This window comes from Pan paniscus, chromosome 5 (genome assembly GCF_029289425.2).
Source record: "Pan paniscus chromosome 5, NHGRI_mPanPan1-v2.0_pri, whole genome shotgun sequence".
NCBI classification, from domain to species: Eukaryota; Metazoa; Chordata; class Mammalia; order Primates; family Hominidae; genus Pan; species Pan paniscus.
Genome location: NC_073254.2, coordinates 121,832,104 through 121,855,145, shown reverse-complemented (window position 1 = coordinate 121,855,145; position 23,042 = coordinate 121,832,104). Strand labels below are relative to the sequence as shown.

General features: G+C 31.8%; 1 protein-coding gene across 10 annotated transcripts in view; it reads right to left on the bottom strand.

The window, feature by feature from the left end:
• Positions 1–23,042, bottom strand: part of GRIK2 (glutamate ionotropic receptor kainate type subunit 2) — a 1,183,164-nt gene that overhangs the window by 254,023 nt on the left and 906,099 nt on the right. For all 10 annotated transcript variants that reach the window (XM_034962599.3, XM_063605422.1, XM_063605420.1 and 7 more), the window contains 3 exons: positions 19,102–19,245; positions 16,435–16,542; positions 329–442 (listed from right to left, as the gene is read on the bottom strand). In XM_034962599.3, coding sequence (XP_034818490.1) covers positions 329–442; positions 16,435–16,542; positions 19,102–19,245 — 366 coding nt within the window. The remainder of the gene's footprint in view (positions 1–328; positions 443–16,434; positions 16,543–19,101; positions 19,246–23,042) is intronic.

Below are 23,042 nucleotides of genomic sequence, written 5' to 3'. Positions count from 1 at the left end.
CTACATTTATAGAGCTGCACGTATTTTTCAAGTCTTGACATTGACAATTCCTCAATAGTAACTAATTTTGGAAAAATGAAAAGATTTCCAGTAATACATTAAGCTGTATTATTAATCAACATAAACAGCCCAAACATTAATACAATTTAGATCATTTAAGACTAACAAAACTGTGACTAAATTAACATTGACTCATCTGTTGTACAGTAATTGCTAAATAACTGTAAAATACATTCTGTTCATTACTGTTCCAATTATAATGTCCTTTTCTATGCACTTCTGTGTTCATCTACATTTAACTAAGAATAATGGAAAAGCAAATACTTACCAAAATGGTGGTAACAATCAAAGAACGATTGGATAAGGAATCTGTGATGTTTGCTGGCTTTCCCTTTTGACTTTCTGTCATATTCAGGCCACTGGCTGGATCCCACGTTCCAATCTATAAAATAGCATATGTACTTTGTAAATTGTCCATCAGGCATGTGGTAGAGAGTACTGCAAAAGAAAGTTAAGATTGCTAACACTTATTATTCACCTTTGCTGCATTATCTGCTGCCGTTAAAGTAAAGGCAGCTTGTTTAAAGCATGATTCACTGCTCTGTGAAGTGTGTTCAGTGAAGTGTAACATTAAAGAACAAAACGATCCACTGAACTTCTCCAGTCAGTGTGGGAGCTTAATTTTCCATTCAAGCTCTCATTCACCAAGATAAACCACATTTGATGATACCTTGATAGCTGGCTAGAAACTCATTAATGGCATACATCTTTTACTGTAATGGATCTATTTCATCCTCTCATAAAGATAACATGCCATATTATACAGACAAAGCTAAAAGCGCAAAATCTAGGGATCCAAGATAAATTAATAGGTAAAGGTAGGCTTAAGGGAAGCATTGACTAGTATTTTGCACTACCCCTGGTGGGATAAAACCATGCCCAGAATTGTCTTTGGAGATTTAAAAACGCATCTTTGCACCTTTTAAAGTGCTCCCAAGAAAGCAGAAGACAGTAAAATCTGATCTGAATAACACATTCCAATACTTTCTTCTGTGCTCCATTTAATATGAATTTTAATTTAACTAATATCTTCTGATAGATTAGGTCACATACTCACAGTGTTTAGACATTTTGTATTCACTGAACACAGACTATGAGATAACGCAGATAAGCCTCCAGAAGAAACACGTAAGCACAGGATGTCACAAAATGCATTCATTAGATGGTTTATTGACACTTATACCATTGCACTATCATGTAACAATGATCAGCAGCAAGGAAGAGCAGAGGCAAAAGAAGATGTGAAATCAGTCCTTTTTCCTCACTGTCTCATACCCAGGAGTAATCAATAACAAAATTTGTCTTCCATACTCTCCTAGACAAGTATCCAACTTATTTTTCTCAAAGAAAAGGAAAACTATCAAATTATCTTTAAAATAAGTCTTTGTATATAAATTAAGTCTTTTTAAAATGGCATTGATTTAGTAGGTATTATTTACTCTGTTCTAACTAAATATGCTAACAAAGGTCCCATCAGCATAATCTCTTTGCCATATTTCCTCATATGGAGTTAATTTTCCTCTCACCGTTAAATTCTGTATATTCCTGATGTTGGTGTTAGGAAGGAAAAAGTCAAGTAATTCAGTATTCTTTCCAAACTAAACCACCTACTGGCCAATTTACATTTCTTTACATTATACTATGCTTATGACAATGTCCTAAAGATGGAGCCTAATTCTATTTCAGAGTCAATAATGAAAGGCTTCAGGAGCCAAGCCGGTCATATCAATGATAATGTACAGGGCCGTAGTAAGAATTTCTATGCAAGTATGTGCAATTTTTAAATCTCACAAAATGTCAAGACACAGTAGAAAGGAGGGGCCACAATCCCAATGCTGCTTTTCCAACAGCTGTGTGCCTTGGGGCTGCATGTTCCCAGAGCAGGTGCTTTAGTTGAGTTTCCGGTAAGGCACCACCAGGGCTAGTAGAGGGCCTGCTGGGGACCTGGGTAGGGAAGGATGGAGGGGTGTCAAAACTAGAATGCCTGTTGACCTGCTTAAACTATTTAATTTTTTAAAAATTTATTTATTTATTTATTTATCTATTTTTGAGATGGAGTCTTGCTCTGTCACCAGGCTGAAGTGCAGTGGTGCAATCTCTGCTCACTGCAACCTCTGCCTCCCGGGTTCAAGCAATTCTCCTGCCTCAGCCTCCCGAGTAGCTGGGACTACAGGCGCCCGCCACCACGCTCGGCTAATTTTTGTATTTTTAGTATTTTGTATTTGTATGTTTAGTTTCACCATGTTGGCCAGTTTGGTCTCGATCTCTTGACCTCATGGTCCGCCTGCCTTGGCCTCCCAAAGTGCTGGGATTACAGGCGTGAGCCACTGTGCCCGGCCAAAGTGTTTCAAATTTAAAATCATTTGCAAATACTCTTGGCTAAACAAGACACATCTGCAGATAGTATTTTGCAGTGAATGACTGTCACTTTTCTATACCTGGTCCATAATTAATACCTATCATGCATTTGTTCCCTTAGATTTTACTTTTTTTTTAATATAAATTGGCAAAATAGCTAGGATTTTCAGATGTGTAATGCTACCAGTGAAACCACTGACAAACATCATTTGTTCACTGTCATCTATCTAATAAAACCTTAGAAAGTTTTCAACTTTCTAACCAAGTAACTAATACAAAGAATTTCCCATTTCACATAATGCCACCCTCCATTATTACTTTTATAAAAATAATTTAGCTAAATGTTCACTCAACTTACCATCTGAAAATACTTCTCTAGTTTCATTATTGGTTAGTTGCTTTTCTAGTTTTTTTGGAGTTCTGACACAGATGAATATTACATGAATCTACAATTTCCTATATTCACAAGTATTAGTTATCCTCTTTTGTAAATCTCAGCTTTCTTAGCGTAATATTATGAAATTTCAGAAATATCAGTGGCTTTAATATTTTAAGTCACATAAAATTTTAGATATTCCTAGATTGTCAACTACATGATTCAAAACTTTCTTCCATTGAGGAAATTGTCACCAGAGGTTTTGTTTTGTTTTAATCGCAAAAACCATGGAAAAAGTGATAGCAATCTATTTTTGTCTATTCAGGAACCACTATTTTGTCATATGACTTGATCAAGCCTTTGAAATACTTTTTTTTTTTTTTTTTAGCTCTGAAACGCAATTAAGATGCTTAAGCACTGTTGACCTTACAGAATTGTTTTATATATGGTGACTCTACATCCTGGTTTGCCCAGGTACTGTCTTCATTAATAATACCCTCTTGTACAAATAAAAAATATCATGATTTGCGTAATAAATTATAGGGCCATTCTAATTATAAGGATTCAATTAGATACAAGAAATATGAAAGTGCTTCAAAAGTCATAAGGAGCTATAGAAAATTATGATTTTATTCATTTTTATTTTATCTTATGTTCTGATTGGCTCTTTGATTTCTTCTTGTGGTCAGAAAAAGAATGCATATTAATTGTCATGAGATTATAAATATGCAGAAGATATAAGAAGAAGATCAATTTAAACTTTGAACCTATGAATACACCCAGAGTCAATCATGGTTAATATTGTGGTCCTCTTTTTTCCTGTCATTTATCTTTCCACACACATTCCTTGCACAGTTTCCATCATAGCCTTGTAGTTAATGGCCCAGCTTCTATGGACAGCGTATTTGACTGCCAGGATCCTATGTCCACCACTTAACATCAGGTGACTTGGGTACATTATTTCTTTGTGTCACAATTCTCCCATCTGTAAATGGGAAATAACAGTATCTACTTCATAAACTATAGTGAAGATTAAATGAAAAAGTATTCAACATAGTATGAATTAAATGAAAAAGTTCATAAACTATAGTGAAGATTAAATGAAAAAGTATTCAACATAGTGTGATTAAATGAAAAAGTATTCAACATAGAGTGTGTATAAGTATGCTATAATTATGACAATTACTAATTATATTCTGTTTATACACTATTGTGAGCATTTTCTCCTAACACCAAAGATAATCAAATCCATAATTATAATGACTACACAAAATGATCATATGAACATATCGTGATTCAACTATCATTGTTACAAGGCCTTAGTAAACACATTTATTTATAAATATTTATTCACACATTTTATTATTTTAAAAACAGATTTCTAGAATTAGAATGACTGAGCACAAATAATCTGAGTTGTTAAGATTGTTACTATATGTTGCCAAATACCTTTCCAAAATAATTTCTCTACTTGTTATCTTTCCCTTTACAGTTCATGGTAGTTTCCATAAGACAACTGTATAACAATTTAGCTTTTATTTTTAATAGTTTGAATAACATCAGATTATATTATAGAAGTTTATAATTGTCAAGTCTTTTAACTGTAGATGGTGTTTTTATTGATAAAAATAACTGTTTTTATTTCAATTACTTTGTTTTACGTAAACTCCCAATATATATTATTAATCACACTTACTTTACCTCCATTATTTGTTTCTTTGCATTTGCTGATAAATCATTATATATATTTTCACTTTCAACATATTTCTCATTTTGTTGGATTTTTTTATAATTAGTGCCTTAGTAGATTCTTTCAATGTCCTAACTTTTTCTCTTACTGAATCTTATCTTTATTTAGCCTTGATCCTTTCACATTGTTTGGTGTTTATTACTTACTTTCTACTCCTGGAAATTTTCCTATGGTAATTGGGAGATAAAATACATTTAAGCCTACTAATGTGTATTATCAGCTTCTGTTTGAAATATTACTATCATGCTGAAAAACGAATATTCAGTCATAAAAATTGAAATACCTACTCTACGAAAATTATCTATGCTTTGTCCCATTCTGCTGCCACACATACTGATTCACAGTTTTAGTTAACATTTTTTTTTTTTTGAGATGGAGCTTGCTTTGTCCTTCAAGCTGGAGTGCAGTGGCACAATGTCGGCTCACTGCAAACTCTACTTCCTGGGTTCAAGCAATTCTCCCCACCTCAGCCTCCCAAGTAGCTGGGATTACAGGCACCCACTACCATGCCCGGCTAATTTTTGTATTTTTTAGAAAAGATGGGTTTCACCATATTGGCCAGGCTGGTCTTGAACTCCTGACCTCAGGTGATCTGCCTGCCTCGGCCTCCCAAAGTGGTGAGATTACAAGCGTGAGCCACCGTGCCCAGCCAGTTTTAGTTAATTTAATTTGGGGTCGTAAACACTGCCTCTCTTTATTTTGCTTTGTGTATTATGAATTATTTTGCTACAAGGGAAAGGTTGTAATTTTGATATAATTTGTAAAGTCATTATTCAAAACTATCTTTTTTTGTGCTTAACTGAATTTGATGTTTACTAGGATATCTAGCCATAGTTTCTTCTTTGTTGAGTATTTGCTTTTCACTTATCATTGTTCTTACACAAGATAATTTATTATAAAAGATAACTATGTGACATACTTTTATGGTTGCAGACTTAAAGGTATTTTTGCTGCCTTCTTATATAAAGAAAACTTAGCTAAATGAAGACCTATTGTATCAGAGCCGTCTTCCTTCAGAGCTAAGTTTTATTTATTTTTCTCTAGTATTAATGTTGCTCAAAAAGATTGAGAGCTACCTCATATGTATTTTGCTATTGGTGAATATTTTTTCTTGAAAGTCTTCAGTATTATCATTTGGAAATATTAAATCTCAGCAAGTACATATATGTGTGTGTATGTGTGTGTGTGTGTGTGTGTATGTGGATGTTTACATATGTCTATGTAGATGTATGCATGTATCTCTATATATAGTACATTTATCTATATGCATACATAGCATTTATGTATATGTTATATATGGATGTGTGTATCATGTATATATGAACTTTTTGCAAAATATGTTACCTAAAGACTGAGTAGAAAGAGAGAGAAATAATGGTTCTTTTCTTAAATTGTCAGAAATATAATGCATTTCTCCATTTTGTGAACATAGACTTTGTTGCATCTTGTAGTTCTCAATTATTTGTGTCCTCATGTCTTCTATAGAAGGTGTACTCTTTCCCTTTTCACTACCTTATGCATGTATCTTAATTACTGTTTCAAAATATAGGTAAAACAATTCCTCCTCTGTGCAGTAATGGATGATCTTTTATTACGCTTCCATACACAGCAATTTAGGTATGCTTTTACTTACTACAATAAGTATCATATTATATTTGAATCGTTTACTTATCTCTGTCTAGTAAAAACTAAATTCCCTACGGATGGAGACTTTGGCATACTCATCTTTTTACCCCAAGGCCTTTGAATATAGGACATCCTACGGGCTTTACATGTGAGATCTCTGAATATACTGGTTATATAAATATAACCAATAAACGTTTTATTTATTGAACATAAATAATAATATTCATTGAACAGAAATAAATGTTTTATTTTCCTCATCTCAGAAATGCCACTTATGTATTGCTTTAAATCCAAATTATATTTCATTTTTATTGATCCTGCCGTGTTAGACTCTAAGTGCCTTCACAAAACGAAACATTTCAGCAATCTTTAAATTATATAATAAATATCCAATGAATATTTATTGAATAAATAAATAGAGTAAGTGAGTGAATTACTCCATGATAAAAACTTTCAGACTTTTTTGGTTGACTTTCCAATATCATTCATTCATTTGGCAAATGTTGAACATACATATGTGTCTATTCTTTTATAATTACATATTTTGTTTTCCATATTTTATTTTCATGTTTTTTGTGTTATTCTTAATGTTTTGTTTAAGATCTATCTCAATATCATATTTAATGTTTGAAATATTATGCCACATACCTTTACTATGAACTTCCATTTTTTCCTAATTATATTTTATAAGTATTTTAAATAAATATTTTACACTATAGGTTTTGTTTTTCAGGAATGTGTAAATTATTCATATAATTTTGTTTTATAAGTATATTTTCTCTTTGGTTTATGTGTATTTTTTTTCTAGGTAGAAAAAAACAGTTTTCACAATAATTTTTAAATTATTTATCTTATTAATTAGTTGCTCCTTTATTGTTTGTTTGTTTATTTTTGGTGACAGTTTTCTCAGTACAAATTTTGTTTTGTAACTCATATTACTACTTTAAATCCAAAAAATGTTTCTATTTCCTCTATTAGGCTATATAATTGTTAACCTCTGAAAGTAGCATCTTTTCTTCTAAAGATGCATGTTAGCTCTGTTTTATGTACGCCGAATCAATGTCACACATTTCTTATTCTCTATGAAATTTATGGAAATAATTTGCTTGATATGTATACAAGAAACTTTTTCAAGTAGGAACAAAATAAACATTCCCAGTTAGTTTTAAAAATATTAGTTCCAAATAAAGTTAAATTGATTTTAAATTAAGAAATAATTTAAATTCTCCACTAAAAAATACCTGATACAAATCTATCAAAATTCTCTTTATACTTTCTTACTGGCATTGACTCACAAAATATTCACTGGATGTTGGTAGATGGAAAAAGAAGCAATGTAGTTTTCCATTAGACAACAATGTACAAAAGAAAAAGAGTTATTTGATTGTACATTGTTTTGACTTAATGTCAGGAGAATATGTCAGACTTGAATAAAGAATATAAGCCATAATTTTCCACAGAAAGCTTGTGTGATGATAATGAGAAACCACACTGTACATGTGTTTCCAACAGTCTTAGCAAAATGCAGACTCTCCATCTTAGAATATGTTTGCTTAAAGAAATTTCTTTCCAGTAATGAGTTGCCCCCAACCATATGACCTACAAAATATAGTTTTCCTTGAAGTATATTGACTGCTTCTCTTAGAAAAAAAATGGCACCCCGATAGTACTGTTTGAGGGAATTGAGAAATAGAAAGCATAAGGAAGAGATTTATATTAAATGCTGATTTACGTATGAAAGATATTTCCTGCAATTGACTGAATATACACTAGTGGACTATTTATATCTCTATTAATTCATATACCTATTATTTCTGAAGACCCAAGTTTCTCAAGCCAATACAATGCATGAATATTGGGTACAGAAATTTTTTTCAACAGAGTAGTTTTCTCACTATTAGTGGGAAATTAGAGACTTCTGTTTTCCTTACTTCACTCCCTCAAATGATGAATAGTTAAATGAAAAGTAGAGATAGTTAGTTGCATTACTGTCTAATAACCCTTGACACCAAAGTTTAATAACTGTTTACTTCCATTGAACTATGTGTTGAAAAGAGAGCACTTAAGCATTGGCACCTGAGCTCTGGAAAACAAAAAGAAATATTTTACAGCAAAGCCTATGTGCTTCCTGCCAGCTAGAAATTGAGTCCAGAGCAGTTGTCTGGAAATTGGCTGACCTTCAGATATAAGTTAATTGGCCTATAAGGATAGGGCAAAGAACACTTTTGTAATCAGTGTCCTGAAACTCTCAACTAGTGTGCATAGGATCTCGGATTTTACCATTTGAGAACTATAGTGCTAATATGAGTACAATAAATCAGTAAGTATATAATCATCTCATGGAAAGGAATTAATAATCTAACTAAACACTGATTTTTCTCATTTAAGATTTTTATTTTAGTTTAGGGCAATTTAATGCTAAGCACAATTAAAGAGTTAACAGACAGGTGGTGATTTTGATTTTTTAAATAATGTTTGAATTAATGAATTACATGTTCCCAAATATGAAAATACGATACCATTCAGTTAAAAGCCATTTTTCCACAGATAAAAATGTAGGTCAGATTTGATTTGATTTGAAATCAAGTCTATCAATTACAATTATGTTATATATATCATAATTGTAATTTATATATATATATGTTAATTCAAATTTAGTGGTTAAAAGAAAAAAGCCAATATTTAATATTCATTGGTGGGCCAAAATAAGACTTTTGGGAACAAAAACAATAAATTCTGTGACCTCAAATAAGGCAATCTGATTGATTTCTCAACATAAACATCATTCATAAATAGTTTTCTGAAATATTTTACCGTCCTGAAAGTGTAAAGTTGCCAAACAAAATAATAACTATACACACTGACACACAAAAATGTCAGTACAGTTCTGAGACAGGGTTTATAATGAATTCTATATAGGAGTTAGACAAATTAAATGGCTAACATCTCCAAAGAAAGGCAATAGGCTTGGATCCTGCCCAGGAAGTATTTTTGTTTTTAGAGAAGCAAACATCACTTTTTGACTAATTTAAAGATTACGAGTTAACATCACCATTAGTATTGCTTTCCTAGAGGAAGGCAAGATAAATCTCAGTTCCTGGACAAGTTGGGGGGCACTGTTGCCATGGGCACTGGGTATATGTATCAAATGCCACCAAAGAGAGGAAGATAAAAACTGCCGTGCATCCGGTTCTAGAAATCTATAATTAATGTAAATTTCACCTATCTGAGGTAGATTTTCAGATTTAGATAAGTTCAGAAAATTTAAATTCCATTCAGGCACCTTTTTCATATGAAGTTTAATGAGGGCAGGAGTCAACAAGTAAAAGAAAGGTCAATAGTAAAGATTTCTGTAGAAATAACCACTTTTTCTTCAAAATACATACTTTACAAAAAATATTCAAAAAGCACTTTGAAACATGTTCTAATTCTAGAACACATAAGCCTGTAAACTCAGGCAGGCAGGGTTTCACTATCAATTCTTATCCTCCTCATATATTATCAAGATAGTTGAGTTTTAGCAAAAAGTCTGTGGATTAATACTAGTCTCTATACTGGTGGATGCAAGCGGTAAATATTTAAAAAGCATAAGTGTTAAAAGTTAAAATGAAGCTTCACATGAAAGTGAAATATGACAAATTTAAACCTTTTAGAGGTGTGTCAATGTGCAATATATTGCTTTATATTATTTATAAATACTATTTATAAGACATTTACAAATTATTTTTATATTTATATTATTAACTATAGAAATTAACAAACATGTATTTCATAAAATGTCTTCCTGTATTTTTTTAAGATTTTCCTGAAGGATACACAAATTAAATCTGATTTTATTACAAACCTATGCTGGGGCAAACACATTGTGATTATTTTTTATAGTCCCAAATGCTTCAAGGTCCCTCAGCACTATTTCTGTCCAAAGAAATTTATCAGTTTTATCCTTTCTATTTTTCAAAGTTAATATGATATTAATACATAAAGCCAATTTTAATAATGGTTTATTAGAGCCTGTCTGCTGAGGAGATAGGGAATTCTTTTCTCCAATGTCTATTTTCATTTAAATATCACACAGGAGAATATCCACAAAATAATCAGATTGGCAAAATTTGATGCTAGAAAAAGGATAAGAGAAGTACACAAGGATAATTTTAATTTACACCTGTACTTAGAAACAAATATTCTGTAATACAATAAAAATTATTTTGAATAACCAAGAAAGTGTAACGGTAAAAGACTGACTTTTTTCTCTTAGAAAACACATGAAGTACTTTGTGGTCACATAGGAGAGTTTAAAAGAAAATTCAATCATGAGTTAAGATTCAGGGATTTTATCATTGCATTACAGTTTCCTATAGGAAATTCTTTTCTAAATTTAAGTGGTTGTTTTCCCAAAAATGGCTTCTAGGTAGCTCATCTTGCAATGAAATTGCACTATTTTATATAATGTCATCAACTCAGTCTAAACCCATTTTGTGTGGAACTCTTCCAACTCTTTTTGCTGTAAATGACATCCTTTTGAACTTATAGTCTAAGATCTTCCTGAATATTTCTGTAACATCTTATGCCGTCAGTTCTGTGTTTTCTTCCCTCTGAAGCTGGTCTTTCCTAAGCACATAGCTAAGCTTCAGGTGACGGAACAATAAGGATAAACCATTTCCAACAATAAGTTACATCCTGGTTACATATTCTAAACAACAAAAACAAAACAAACGAAAAAAACAATTTTATTGTAGGTGATGATGTTTTATATTTCCTCACAAGTAAATTTTTCCTGATTCTTTTTATTTTTGCTATTCTTCTGCCTCCAAATTACTTCAGTAATTCCACTCGCAGACTGAATACACAAATATTCAATGACCAAACCATGTGTGATGACAAACTATGACCCAGAAGCTCTGGAGTGAGCACCTCAGGAAGCCAAACACAATCTCAGCAGGCAATCTACCCAAAACAATCAGGATTCATCCTATTACTTCCAGTTTCCCAATTTTTTGCCACCCTCCAAATCAGAATCAGCCAGAGAAAGTCAAATGTGCCCCCGCAAACCCATTATCTAGGTGCCTTGCTTAGTTAGACCAACTCCAGTTTCCTCATGCCAGCAATCTCCAATCACAGCACACCTGAGGTCTTCATTTCTTTCCACTATGAAACTTTTCCACTCCCCTGCTTGCCTTTGAATCCCTGTTTAATGCAAGTGATGATGGCTATCTCCTTTCCTGTAGTAAGTTCTGAATAGTAACTTCCGCTTGTTCTCATTTGGGTGAGCTTTGTTTATTTCCATACTATAACTTATAAGGACAAAAAAGGAACATTTATAAATAGAATGTTGAGTTTTACTGTTTAATGTAATACTGGAAGGTCAGAGAGTTTTTAATTGTGCCATGAATGGGGCCAGATTTACCACTGAAGCAATGTGGATCCTTACAATTTCAGACTTCAGGGTGACCTTCTGCAATCTAAAATCCTTTACCCACTTGAAACATTGACCCATGACCCCAACCCACTGATCCCTTGACTATTGTCTTTCCCTGTCCTCATGTTGGAGGTATAGAGCAAAGCTAGGAAAAGCAACAAACTGTGCTACAGGAAAATAACTCTGCATCAGACACTTGAGTAAGCGTTCTGTGTGAAGTATCTCATAATTTCCATAAAGATTCTTTATTCATTCAACAGTCAACAAATATTTCTTGAGTACATACTTTGTCCTCAAGACAAAGGATTCTTTGCAAAGCCTTAATATATAATAGTGGAAAAGGGAGCATATATTTTCCATCTAGTAGGTCTTGCACTCTGGCTAGGGAGATAGCCCTTTTATAAAGTTCACATGAATAAATAATTGTGTACTTTGATAGAGTCAGAAATTAAAAAGGGCAGAGCATTATGAGAAATTTAAACTTGATTAGAGACTTAGAGGAGGCCTATCTAAGGAAGTAATATTTAAGATGATACTACCAGGATGAATAAGAGTTCCCCAGGCAAAGGAACTGGGAATGGATATTCCTGGCTGGGAAAACTGTTTCTATTACTCTATGCCAAAGTGATAAGAAAATGAGAAAAAAAAAAAAAAAACCCCTCTGTAGGTAGGGCAAAAGAAACTATCTGAGAACATGATGAGAGGTCACTGGTGCTTTGGCTTTTATTCAAAACACAATGAGAATCTATGAAAGCATTTAAACAGAGGGATGACAGGGGTCAATTTCCTTTTAAAAATATCTGCCTGGCTGCTGTGGTTTAGGGAATGGATTATAACAGAATTGAAGAGAGAGGCTTGTGGGAATTCCAATGTAGTTGTACAGTTGAAAGGTACTATGGTTATGATTCAGCAACGGATGTGGTGAGAGATGAATGGATTCTAAACATATTTTGAAAGTAGAATACACTATATGATCCTTGAACTGACCAGAAGAATTCAAGCTTGGAAAATCACTTATTCTGTTTTCCTTTTCCTGTTCCTGAGTGCTCAATACCAGCCTCTCATAAGCAAAAGTATTGCCTGAACTAGGCAAAGTCTGTAAAAGTACCTACTGTCTTTCCCCCTTCTTGCCCTCCCCTCCTCCATTGAAGGCACTGCCATGGTCCCAGAGAGCTTGTCTGGACAGAAGTGGCTGGCTGTGTATACAGTATCGGTGATCTTTTTAGGACCACAGTGAATTGGGCTGGGTTCCAATTAAGGCTTCTGTTATAATAGAGTAGAAAGAATTCATTTGATCTATGGACACCATCTAAGTAGAAAGGATGCCCATCTCCACTCCAGTCTCAGACACTTGAGCATGGCCCACCTTTTCCCATTCATCAGAAGCATACTCATTTCTTCCTGGTTTATCTGCTCCACAGTTGTAAACAACAGAAGCATGGACTTCCTTCCTGTTAACTGTTTTCATCCTGAAGTTCATGTTTCCGAACATTATGTAAAATCTATCATGTCAGTGACATAAAAACAAAATAACCTTCTTTTCAGCACTTATTACTGCCCAGTCTTATAATTTTATAAGTCTAATGAGTCTATTTATTATTGGCAGATTTCCTCTATTAGATTATAACCTTCATGAGGGCATAAAAGAGACATTCCTTCCATATTTGTTAGAAGATTAACCTACTAAATGAAGTGTGCTGGTCTAAGATGACCAAGACAGAATGAGAATGAAGAAAAGGCAATGGGCATGAGAAGAGGGATAAAGCTAGCACTTTACATGTTTTCCTTCTTTATTTTTGTCTCTCAGTCATGATAGAACATAATTGTTAAATTTTAACGATTAAAATTTCTAGCCTCAATTTATTTCAAGATGGTACTTCCGGGTTCTTTAAGAGGCCATAGTATTCTTACTTCAGACTGTCCAAGAGGGCAGCCCTTTGCCCTACACTTTTTTTTTTTTTAAGGTGGTGAATTTGGCACAGAGAAGTTCGGTGGCAGGATGAAGTTCACATGCTTAGTTTTGATAGAACTGAAACTGAAATTCAAGCCTCTGGGATCACCATCTATTGGCCCTTCTAAACTGTGAATTCCATCAAGGTAGGGATGCTGTCTTTTCCATCTATGGGTTGGTAACTATACTTTCCAGGCGGAAAAAAAGTCAAGTCAATAACATTCAGTCATCATGAGGCAGATAACTGCTGTTGCCTCATGATTCAGTGTAAGACCCTGTGTTTTAGAGAGATTAATAAATTTGTCCATAAAAAGTAAAGGGCAGAGTGAGAATTTGAGCCAAAATATCTCTGAATCTAGACCTTGAGCTCTTAACTATTCTACTAAATTTAAAATGAGGACCTTTTGCTACTTAGCAGCATTTTGTTCCTTCTAAGTCAAAATCAAGTCTGTCAAAATGGAATTTTCAATTTTTCTTAAGAACCGACTAAACTTTACCGCTGTCCTTTAGCTGATGAGTTCATGTACAAATTTTCAAGGATATTGAAAACATGTGATGTGAACTTTTTGCTCCCTTTCTCTTTAACTTACCTCCACCCATCCTCAGTACCTTATCTGTCTTTTCAGGGGAAGGTTTATGCCAGTTTATTTCGACTAGTAATTCCCCTACTTGCTAATTCATTTTCCAATATTTGAGTTATGCTTTTATCCCTGGTATCCCCCCTTTTCCTACCTGGCTCCTCCATTTCTCCTTAAAAACATAGTCCAAATGCTTTGCTAGTCTTTGAACTAACAACATTGCTGATGGTTCAGTTAATGCCTTCTGTCACAAACTGTTTACTCATCTCCACTTCCTATTAGAATGGTTTTAAATTCATGGCCTCATACTAAAATTATTCTAAACTATATTATCTTCCCAAGTAACCCATAGCTTTCAGGGCTATTCTTTCTTTAAGTTCACATTGTGTTCTAATACCCTGAAAATATCTTGGACATGGTATCTATGTTATGACTAAAATCTAGCATTTTAGCTTTATCTCCCACTTACACTATGTGTATGTGTATGTGTGTAATGATAAAATCAAACGCTATGTTTGTGTTTCCCCATACTTCTACTTCCTTCTAAAATGACTGATTTTCTAACAATCAATAATTCAACATATTCAAAGGCTAATTCTAAGTACTCAATTGACTATGACTCTTGATTAATTATATCTTTTATCAGAAATTATATTTTTATTGGTCTTTTGAAAGCTTGAAACATATAGCTTTCGATTGTATTTATTTACAAATATGTATTATCTTATCACTGTACATGAAAAGCCCCTTGAGGATAAGGACTGAACATAATTAATTCAGCAAAATGAATTTTCAGATTTTAGAAAAGAATACAAAATATTTATGAAATCTCAGAGCAACCTGAACAACTCACACTGGTTTACCTTGCTTATCAGTGTGATAGATCATCATATGTACTTGATAACCATTATATTCAGGCTTACCTGTAAGCCACAATGGAGCACAGAGAAAATTTTGTAATGTTTCATTTATTTTGAATTCAAGACAGGAATGGATCTATGGTAATATGAAGAGCACTGCCATTTTATGCAGATGTATTGAAATGTCAGCAATGGTCCAAATTCCTCCTAGTGATTTGGATATTTCATAAATAAATAAATAAAGTAATAACATCTCCAGTAAACAGTAAGATAAACTTCTCACGAGCTTACTGAATTCTACCATTATCAACTCCAGTCTTGGACACAGACTAATTTTCTCATCTGGAGAGTGAGACAGTTAGGAAGGGACTGTCTCATGAATATTTGGGTTCCAGTTTATTATAAAATATTCCTGACTTTGCATGGTCTTCACAAAGTGTACAGTTTGAAATCCTCAGTGGCAGGAAGTAACAGCTCTATCAGTTTGAGTCATCAGTTGGTCATAATGTATTTAAAACTGTCTTGGGGACACTATCAAAAATGCAATTTTACTCTGTCCTGGATGGTTTGAATCAGCATTCAAATATGCTGTTATCTTCCAGACTAAGAAAGCCCTTCGTAGGTCTCAGCTTTCCTCTTCAGTTTCTGTCTAGAAATAAAGCTGCATGTTTCATTGCTGGGTGAAATATAAGATAGCTTACTATCTTCAAAGCAATATTATCTCAGTCACATATAATTTTTCTCAAGTTCTTATTTTAATAAGATCTAATAAGATTTAATAACATCTAAATAACATATAAAAAGATTTAATATCTCTTGTCAATTATCAATGAATCTATCAGAAAAATATCTAAATACATACATTATGTATTTAAGAAAACTCACACTAAAATATTCATTAAGTATGCACATACCCACATTCTTTGGGTGCTTTACCACAATCCCTAGCAATAAAATCAAGTAAGATAGATCCAGTGTGGTGTGTTACATTTACGTATATACCCTAGTTACTGTGCATACATGAATTCAAATATTTCACTTAAATATGACTCAAAAAAAAGAAACATACTTTTATATTCAATTTCTTAATGGCCTTCTCCAAGTTGGAAAGTCTATGCAACCATAAGTGACTATAAGCTGCATGTATAAAGACCCATATTAAACCAAATATTTTCTAATTGCTATATTAAACCTTAAGACTAATTAACATTATATGCACTTCAAACATTATATGCATCAGAAAAATCTCTAGTTAGAAAATAAAATATAAAATTGTCTTAAGATACCCTTTATCCTTGAATCCTAATTGTCAATTATTATATTCAATATAATGAATTAACTTTATTTTTAGAGTTACTCAATAAAGTTAAATGTCAATGAAATGTGACAACAGAGAATATTTGTCTTCTCTGAGATATGTTTCATTTAGTAATTAAAGCAAATAAGCTCACGGGAATACCTTTTCTAGACCTTCTTCCTTCAGACTGATCACATCCAAATCAAAATCTGTTCTCAAGCCATTGGTTTTGTTGAAAGTTATTCTGCCTGTGAGGCCTTCCCAATGTGCCTATGGGAATAGAAAAACATTGATAATAAATAAGTGAAGAAAGATGGAATAAACATTTTTTCACAAAAGTAGGAAACTTATATTCATTACTTTTCAGTTTACATTGCTAGAGATTTTTAAAATATTTTAATTTTCTTCTGAAATTTGAAAAATGTTTTTCTACATAAATTATCCTAGTTTCAGCAGAAAATTTATTATAAATTTTTCATTTTATACAATGCATTTTCCAGTTACAATTTTCTGTCTAGGAGAGATTGTATTATTATGTTTTAAGTAGTGTACCTCTTTAACTAAAGTGAGGAGAATTTAGTTACTTTTTATGGTGTATGAGATATTAAATATCTCACTGGCAAATACAGTTAGAACTACTGTTATAAAATCCCACTACTAAATTCACAATAACATGAAAAGGAACTTATTACAATAAGAGAAACTGAATCCAGGAAAAGCTATGTTATACTAACTCAATTATATACATTCCCCCTAGAATAATTAACTTACTCCTTTACTTTCCCCTAAGTAAGGGCAAGGGAAATGTATTATAATGACTTCATATCAAGATATACTTCATGGAGGAGATGGGAATATAATAATCTAGCTGTATAATATGTTCAACCCTAAAAGGTGAGTAAATATCTGGACTTTTTTAATGTAAAAAGTTTTCCCATTCTGTTGGCTATAGAACCACAATTAGATGTTTTCCATTGTTTGTCATTTGGAAATAGCTTAGGAAAAAGTAGTTAAATACAGAAATTTTCAATTATAAAATGTATACTCACAACTAAAATGTTTAAAATAATATAACCAAGCCCCAAAAGAAGTAAATATCAGTAGATTAAGGGTAATATTTCAATAAGGATTTGAAATTAATATTACTAAATTTCTTAGGCTCCATATGATATTTGGATACTTATGTGCAAGATTCTTAGTTTTCAGCTAATAAATTACAAATGAAATAGAAAAATTTTAATACATATTCATAAACATATTGCAACATGTCTTTGCTAAAGTTAAACATGTGTTCACTGGTTTGGAATAAGGAAGAAAAAAATATTTTTAGCCTAATGGCTTCCAAAGAAAAAATTTCAAGTGACTAACCAAAATGGACAATAGTATAAAAGTAAATAAAAAGATCAAGAAGTACAAGAATAGAAGTGTAAAACAGTAGAACAAATCTGGGGTAGAGAGAGGATAAAGAAATGTATACCAGGTGAAATTGCACAAGTAATTTTATCACAAATTCAATTCTGAACTTCCTAGCAACCAAAACAAAGAAGAAAATATGATAAAAACACAATATACAGGGTCTACAATTTAAGACATACCAGCTGCTCAGGAGAAAGAGCTTTTCCTGGCACTGAGACCTGAGAGAAATTTCTCCTGTTGGTCCTCATAAGGGGGACACTGTGTGATTTAGTGGACAAGATTCTCAATTACACCCTACAATAAATACAATGGGGAATGTCATACAACTGCTTCTTTTAGGGCTGCTTGACACATGTCATTGTTTCAATAATCTAGTGCTGAGTTCAGAAAAATCAATTCTTCATCTCGCCAGACCTGTGGACTGTGTCTACAGCTCACTAAGTTTCAGTTTTAAACCAGAAGTAAATGTTAGAATATGGGGCAACTAATAAACTGCATATTCTTCGAAACTATTAATTCATCTACCTGAGAGTTTGATAAGAATTAGACAAAGAAAATTCATGGATATTCAGAGATACTTAATTATGATCCTATTTGCACTTTTATTTTCATGATGAATAATTTATTACAAGATGAACTGATGATTTATTTTAAGCCATTAATAAAAAATTTCATATGGTAATAATACCTGTGATATTTCATTGCAAAGATTAAGGCACAGTTAAACTTTCATCTATGAAAAGTATTCTAAGTTAACAAAGGACTTTCTTTTTTGACAGGAAAAATATATACGTATACATATTTGTATATATATGCATGTATGTATGTATGATCTTCAAAAACTTTTCTTTTTCTCACTATGAATATTCTTGATCTATAACAGACATAGTCAGAAATGATATATGGTCATAAGAATGATTGCATTATATAATATGGAGTAAATTTTGCACTTTGATTAATCCATATATTCTATTTTTGTTAACTGTTAATATAATTTAAATAACTAGACATATTTAGGAACAATTAATCTGAATAACTATACTTGAAGCCTCACAAATTAGGTATAATTTTACTGCAGTGCAAATGACATTTATGTTAAAAATGCATTTTATATTTTGTTGCCTAAAATATAAACATTCCTTTATTAATCTATATCTCTACATAAAGGAAAAGTAATAAAGATTCAGAAAGGTAAATGCTAACCCTCATAGATACTTTGATAGATATTTTGTTTCCCCTCACCTTTCATTTGGTATTATTTAGTAAAAATGTTAATTTTGCTTATTTGGAGTAAGAGAGAAAATTTAAATTAAACATAAAGTAAAAGGACACTTGCTAGAAAAACCACAATAATCTCACTTCATTCAGCTTGACAACAAAAGAGACAAGGCAGATGTTCTTCTCCTGACATACCTCTTTAATTAGACTCATAAAGCGGGTCCCGAAGCGCCAGGGTTTATGTCGATTACACTGCAAGGAACTGACAGTCATCTGGGGAAACTGTTGAACGGCCACAGACACCACATGCACAGCATCATACATTAGAGCAGCGTCAGTCTGAAAAGCAAGGGAAAGGGAAATTTATAGTCAATATAACTTGTAGAACTTGTGGTAGATGGTTTGGAAGGAGGGAGAGGGAAGAGGTAAGGGAAATATATATCCCATTTTTCTTTGTATAAAGAAGAAAACGTTATCTCTAACATGCTCTCGTTCTCTTAAACAAGACGTTATGATCAAATTACTACATCAGCTCCATAAGAAAATTTGACCTACCCTCCTTTTCCTGAAATAACCCTATTACATATAGTCCTAGTACTGCCATTGAAGTAGGACATGTATGAAGACAGGCTTTATTTCCTTTTTGTCACTATCTCTGATTCTTACTCTGTCTCACTTATACACACACACACACACACACACACAATGAGTACATTGCTAACATTTTTAATGGTCACATAAATTACATATTGTATATAAAAGTAAGTAAACAGTTTCCTTTTATAGGAAGAAACCAAGATTTTAAGGGAGACTTACTTAAAACCTTAAATTCTTTCATTGTTTTAATCTTTTAGCTTTAAAAAGATATAAACCCTGATCTTTTTCTTCAATTTAAATTTTCAAAAGTTTCAATCTCAGAAATGATGGTAGTTTTGAATCTCAATAGCTGTATTACCCACTTTTCAAGAAACTAAGCTTAATCTCTTGTATGGTTTCCTTTCCCCAAGATTTGCATATGAATAAAAGTTCATTTGGCTTCTCAAGTAAAACAAATATGAATTCTACTGTGTTTGCACCTGCTCAAATGACCAACCACTTTGGAGGTTGATGATAAAAAAATAAAATGTTTATAAGTCATAACAAAACAGAGGCTCGGTGATTTTCAAGTGCTGTGTTAAATGGACCCTCACACTGTGTTTGACAGATCGATGCCAGGCTTACTACCTAGAGAAGTCAGCCACACTGACAGTGCTCCTAGTAATGAACTTTGGCCATCTGCTTGGCATGCTTTAGAATAAAAGCATATATTTCCTCTTCTCATTCACACAATTAGTGAGCTGTGAAATGAATAGGAACCCTGTAGATTACAGCATTTGCCACAATACAATACAAAATGAGTATACACAGTAGCTTTCAACCAAATGGATCCTAAGGAGCTATACCACATAAAATGGAAGATGGCTAAAGAGCACAATGCAATAAGAGAATATAATAATATTATTTTATAGTTCATAAATCTCTTGGGAAAGTAACTCAGATTCCAAACCTTCATTTTATAAATTCTACTGACTATTTTCACATACCCTGAAGGATGCATAGTGAAAACTAGTAGTGTTCATTGAGGCATACATCCTGAGCCTGAGGATTTGACTGATATTTGTCTCTGACCCGAGTTAATATTCAGAGGACATATTACATACATTACACAGGTAGTCACAAAAATCATCACCAGAATTGGGAAGATACATTTTGAGTGTTTTAAAATATATCACTGTCAACAGAAAGGGTAATTTTGCAGCACAAAACATAAGACAGCCTTAAAAATGTTTATGTTTATTTTAACCCAGTAATTCCTCTTTCTGGAATTAGCATTAAGAAAATCAGAGCTAAGAACGAAGGCTACATATCCATTGTTTTGTTTTTAGAAAAAAAAAAAAGAGTGGAAATCTACTGAATGACCAAAAGAGGGAAATTTCTAAATAAATTCACGATGTTTTCTTATATAAGCACTAAAAAATCATGTTTTGAAAAATACTCAACTAGATGGAAATTAAATACATCTTAAATGGTGTTGTGTTAAATTAGATTTAGATTATACAGAACTGCATTTCCAGCATAAATCATTACATATATAAATGTATAAATAATGGTTTTATATATAATATATAATGGTTTCATATATTACATATAGTATGTAATATATAATATATATTATAATATATAAAACCATTATTAATATATAACCATTATTTTATATTTTATTGTTTTATTTTTTATATATTATATATTAAATATTATTTATATTATTATTTATTAATAATATAAATAATATTTATTTTTATTAATTAATCAATTAATAATAATATATATTATATTATTAAATATATTAAAATTTTAAATATATTAAATAATAATATATTAAATAATATTAAATAAATAAAATATATTATATATAAACTATTATATATAATATATACATAAAAATATATATATAATGGTTTATGCTGGAAATACAGCATAAATATATGAACAGATAATACATATTTATAGAGTAATATGAAGTATTACCTTATAAAGCAATATATATTTATAAATTAAATGGAATATCTAAAATACACATGCATGTATACTTGTATATGGGTAATTAATATATTTACTTTATTCTCTGAATAAGAGTATAATAAAAAATCTATTGTTAACATTTTATAAATAACAAAACCACAGTTGGGAAAAGTGAAGAACTAATTGAAATCACACAGCTAACAAGTGGGGAAGCCCACCCTCCCTGTTCAGGAATGCTTTTTGGCCACCACTACATACTATATAAACAACAAAAACAAGAAAACACAATAAAATAATAATGTTTAACTCTTGTGAATTAATCATGAGTAAAATTTTTATTTTGTATTTTCCACAGTTTTTAAGATTAACATGTAATGTATGAGGAAGATTACAAATACTATAGCAGTTATTGCCAAGATAAAAATGTTGATCTATTTATGGAAAAAATAACTAAAAGAATACAATCTATAATATTTCTAATTCCAAGTTTTCATGAAAATTGCTTTTCATGACTTATTGTCATAGATAATCTAACAGGACATTCATAAAAATCCTAGAGTAGTAACCTTATTTAATATGACAATGCTAGAAAATAATTTTGCCTAATTAAAAATCAAAAAATCTTTTCTGGTATATAGTTTCGTTTTCAAGATCAGGGACACAGTAGTTACTAATAAAACTCTTTGAAATCTGTTATTTTAAATACAATTATAAAAATTAGATAATATTATTAAACTACAAGATAAATATAGCTGGGCACAGTGGCACACATTTGTAGCCCAGCTACTTGGAAGGGTAAGGTAAGAGGGTCACTTGAGCCCTGAAGTTTGAGCCCAGTCTGGGCAAAACGGTGAGACTACTGTCTGTAACAATAAAATATAAATCCTTGAGAAAAAGGTACAAGTAATCTAAAAGTCGCTGATCAAACTACTTCTGGATTTCCCAGTTTAAAATATATTTACTTATAAATCAATAAACAGAACTTCTGAAATACTTTCTATGATATTTTCTCCAGTTTGGGGTACTTTTTTGTTTTAATTTTAGACTAGTTGTTTTGGTGATATTATGTAGATTTTTCTATTTATATTTAATATCTTGTCAGATTTAACTATTGTCTTCTTTGTAAAATTGTGTGTCTATAAATCTTCCTTTGAAAAACCGTGTGAAAATTCTAGTGCTTCAAAAATGTAGTTTCTCTTATTCTCACAAGAATGCTCACAAAAATGTGGCTTCTCTTATTCTCACAAATATGTGAAAATTTGTCTTCTATTAATAATATTAATAGCCAATATTCATTCAATATCTGTGTGTGAGGCACTCTCCTTAAATTAGTTCCTTTAATTTCCATAACCATTATTCAGGTGCAATCCCATCAAGTATGTGTCAAATAGGAAACCAAGGCAGACAGCAGCTAAGTAACTCAAAAAACAAACCATAGCATATAGACGTAGAGCTGGATTTAATCCATATAATCTGTCCAAAGTTTATATCCTTTTCTCTGGGTTTCTCACTCAACACTCTACGGTTAATAAGCAAAGTAGTGAAGGTGGTTTTGTAGTTACACAATGTAACAA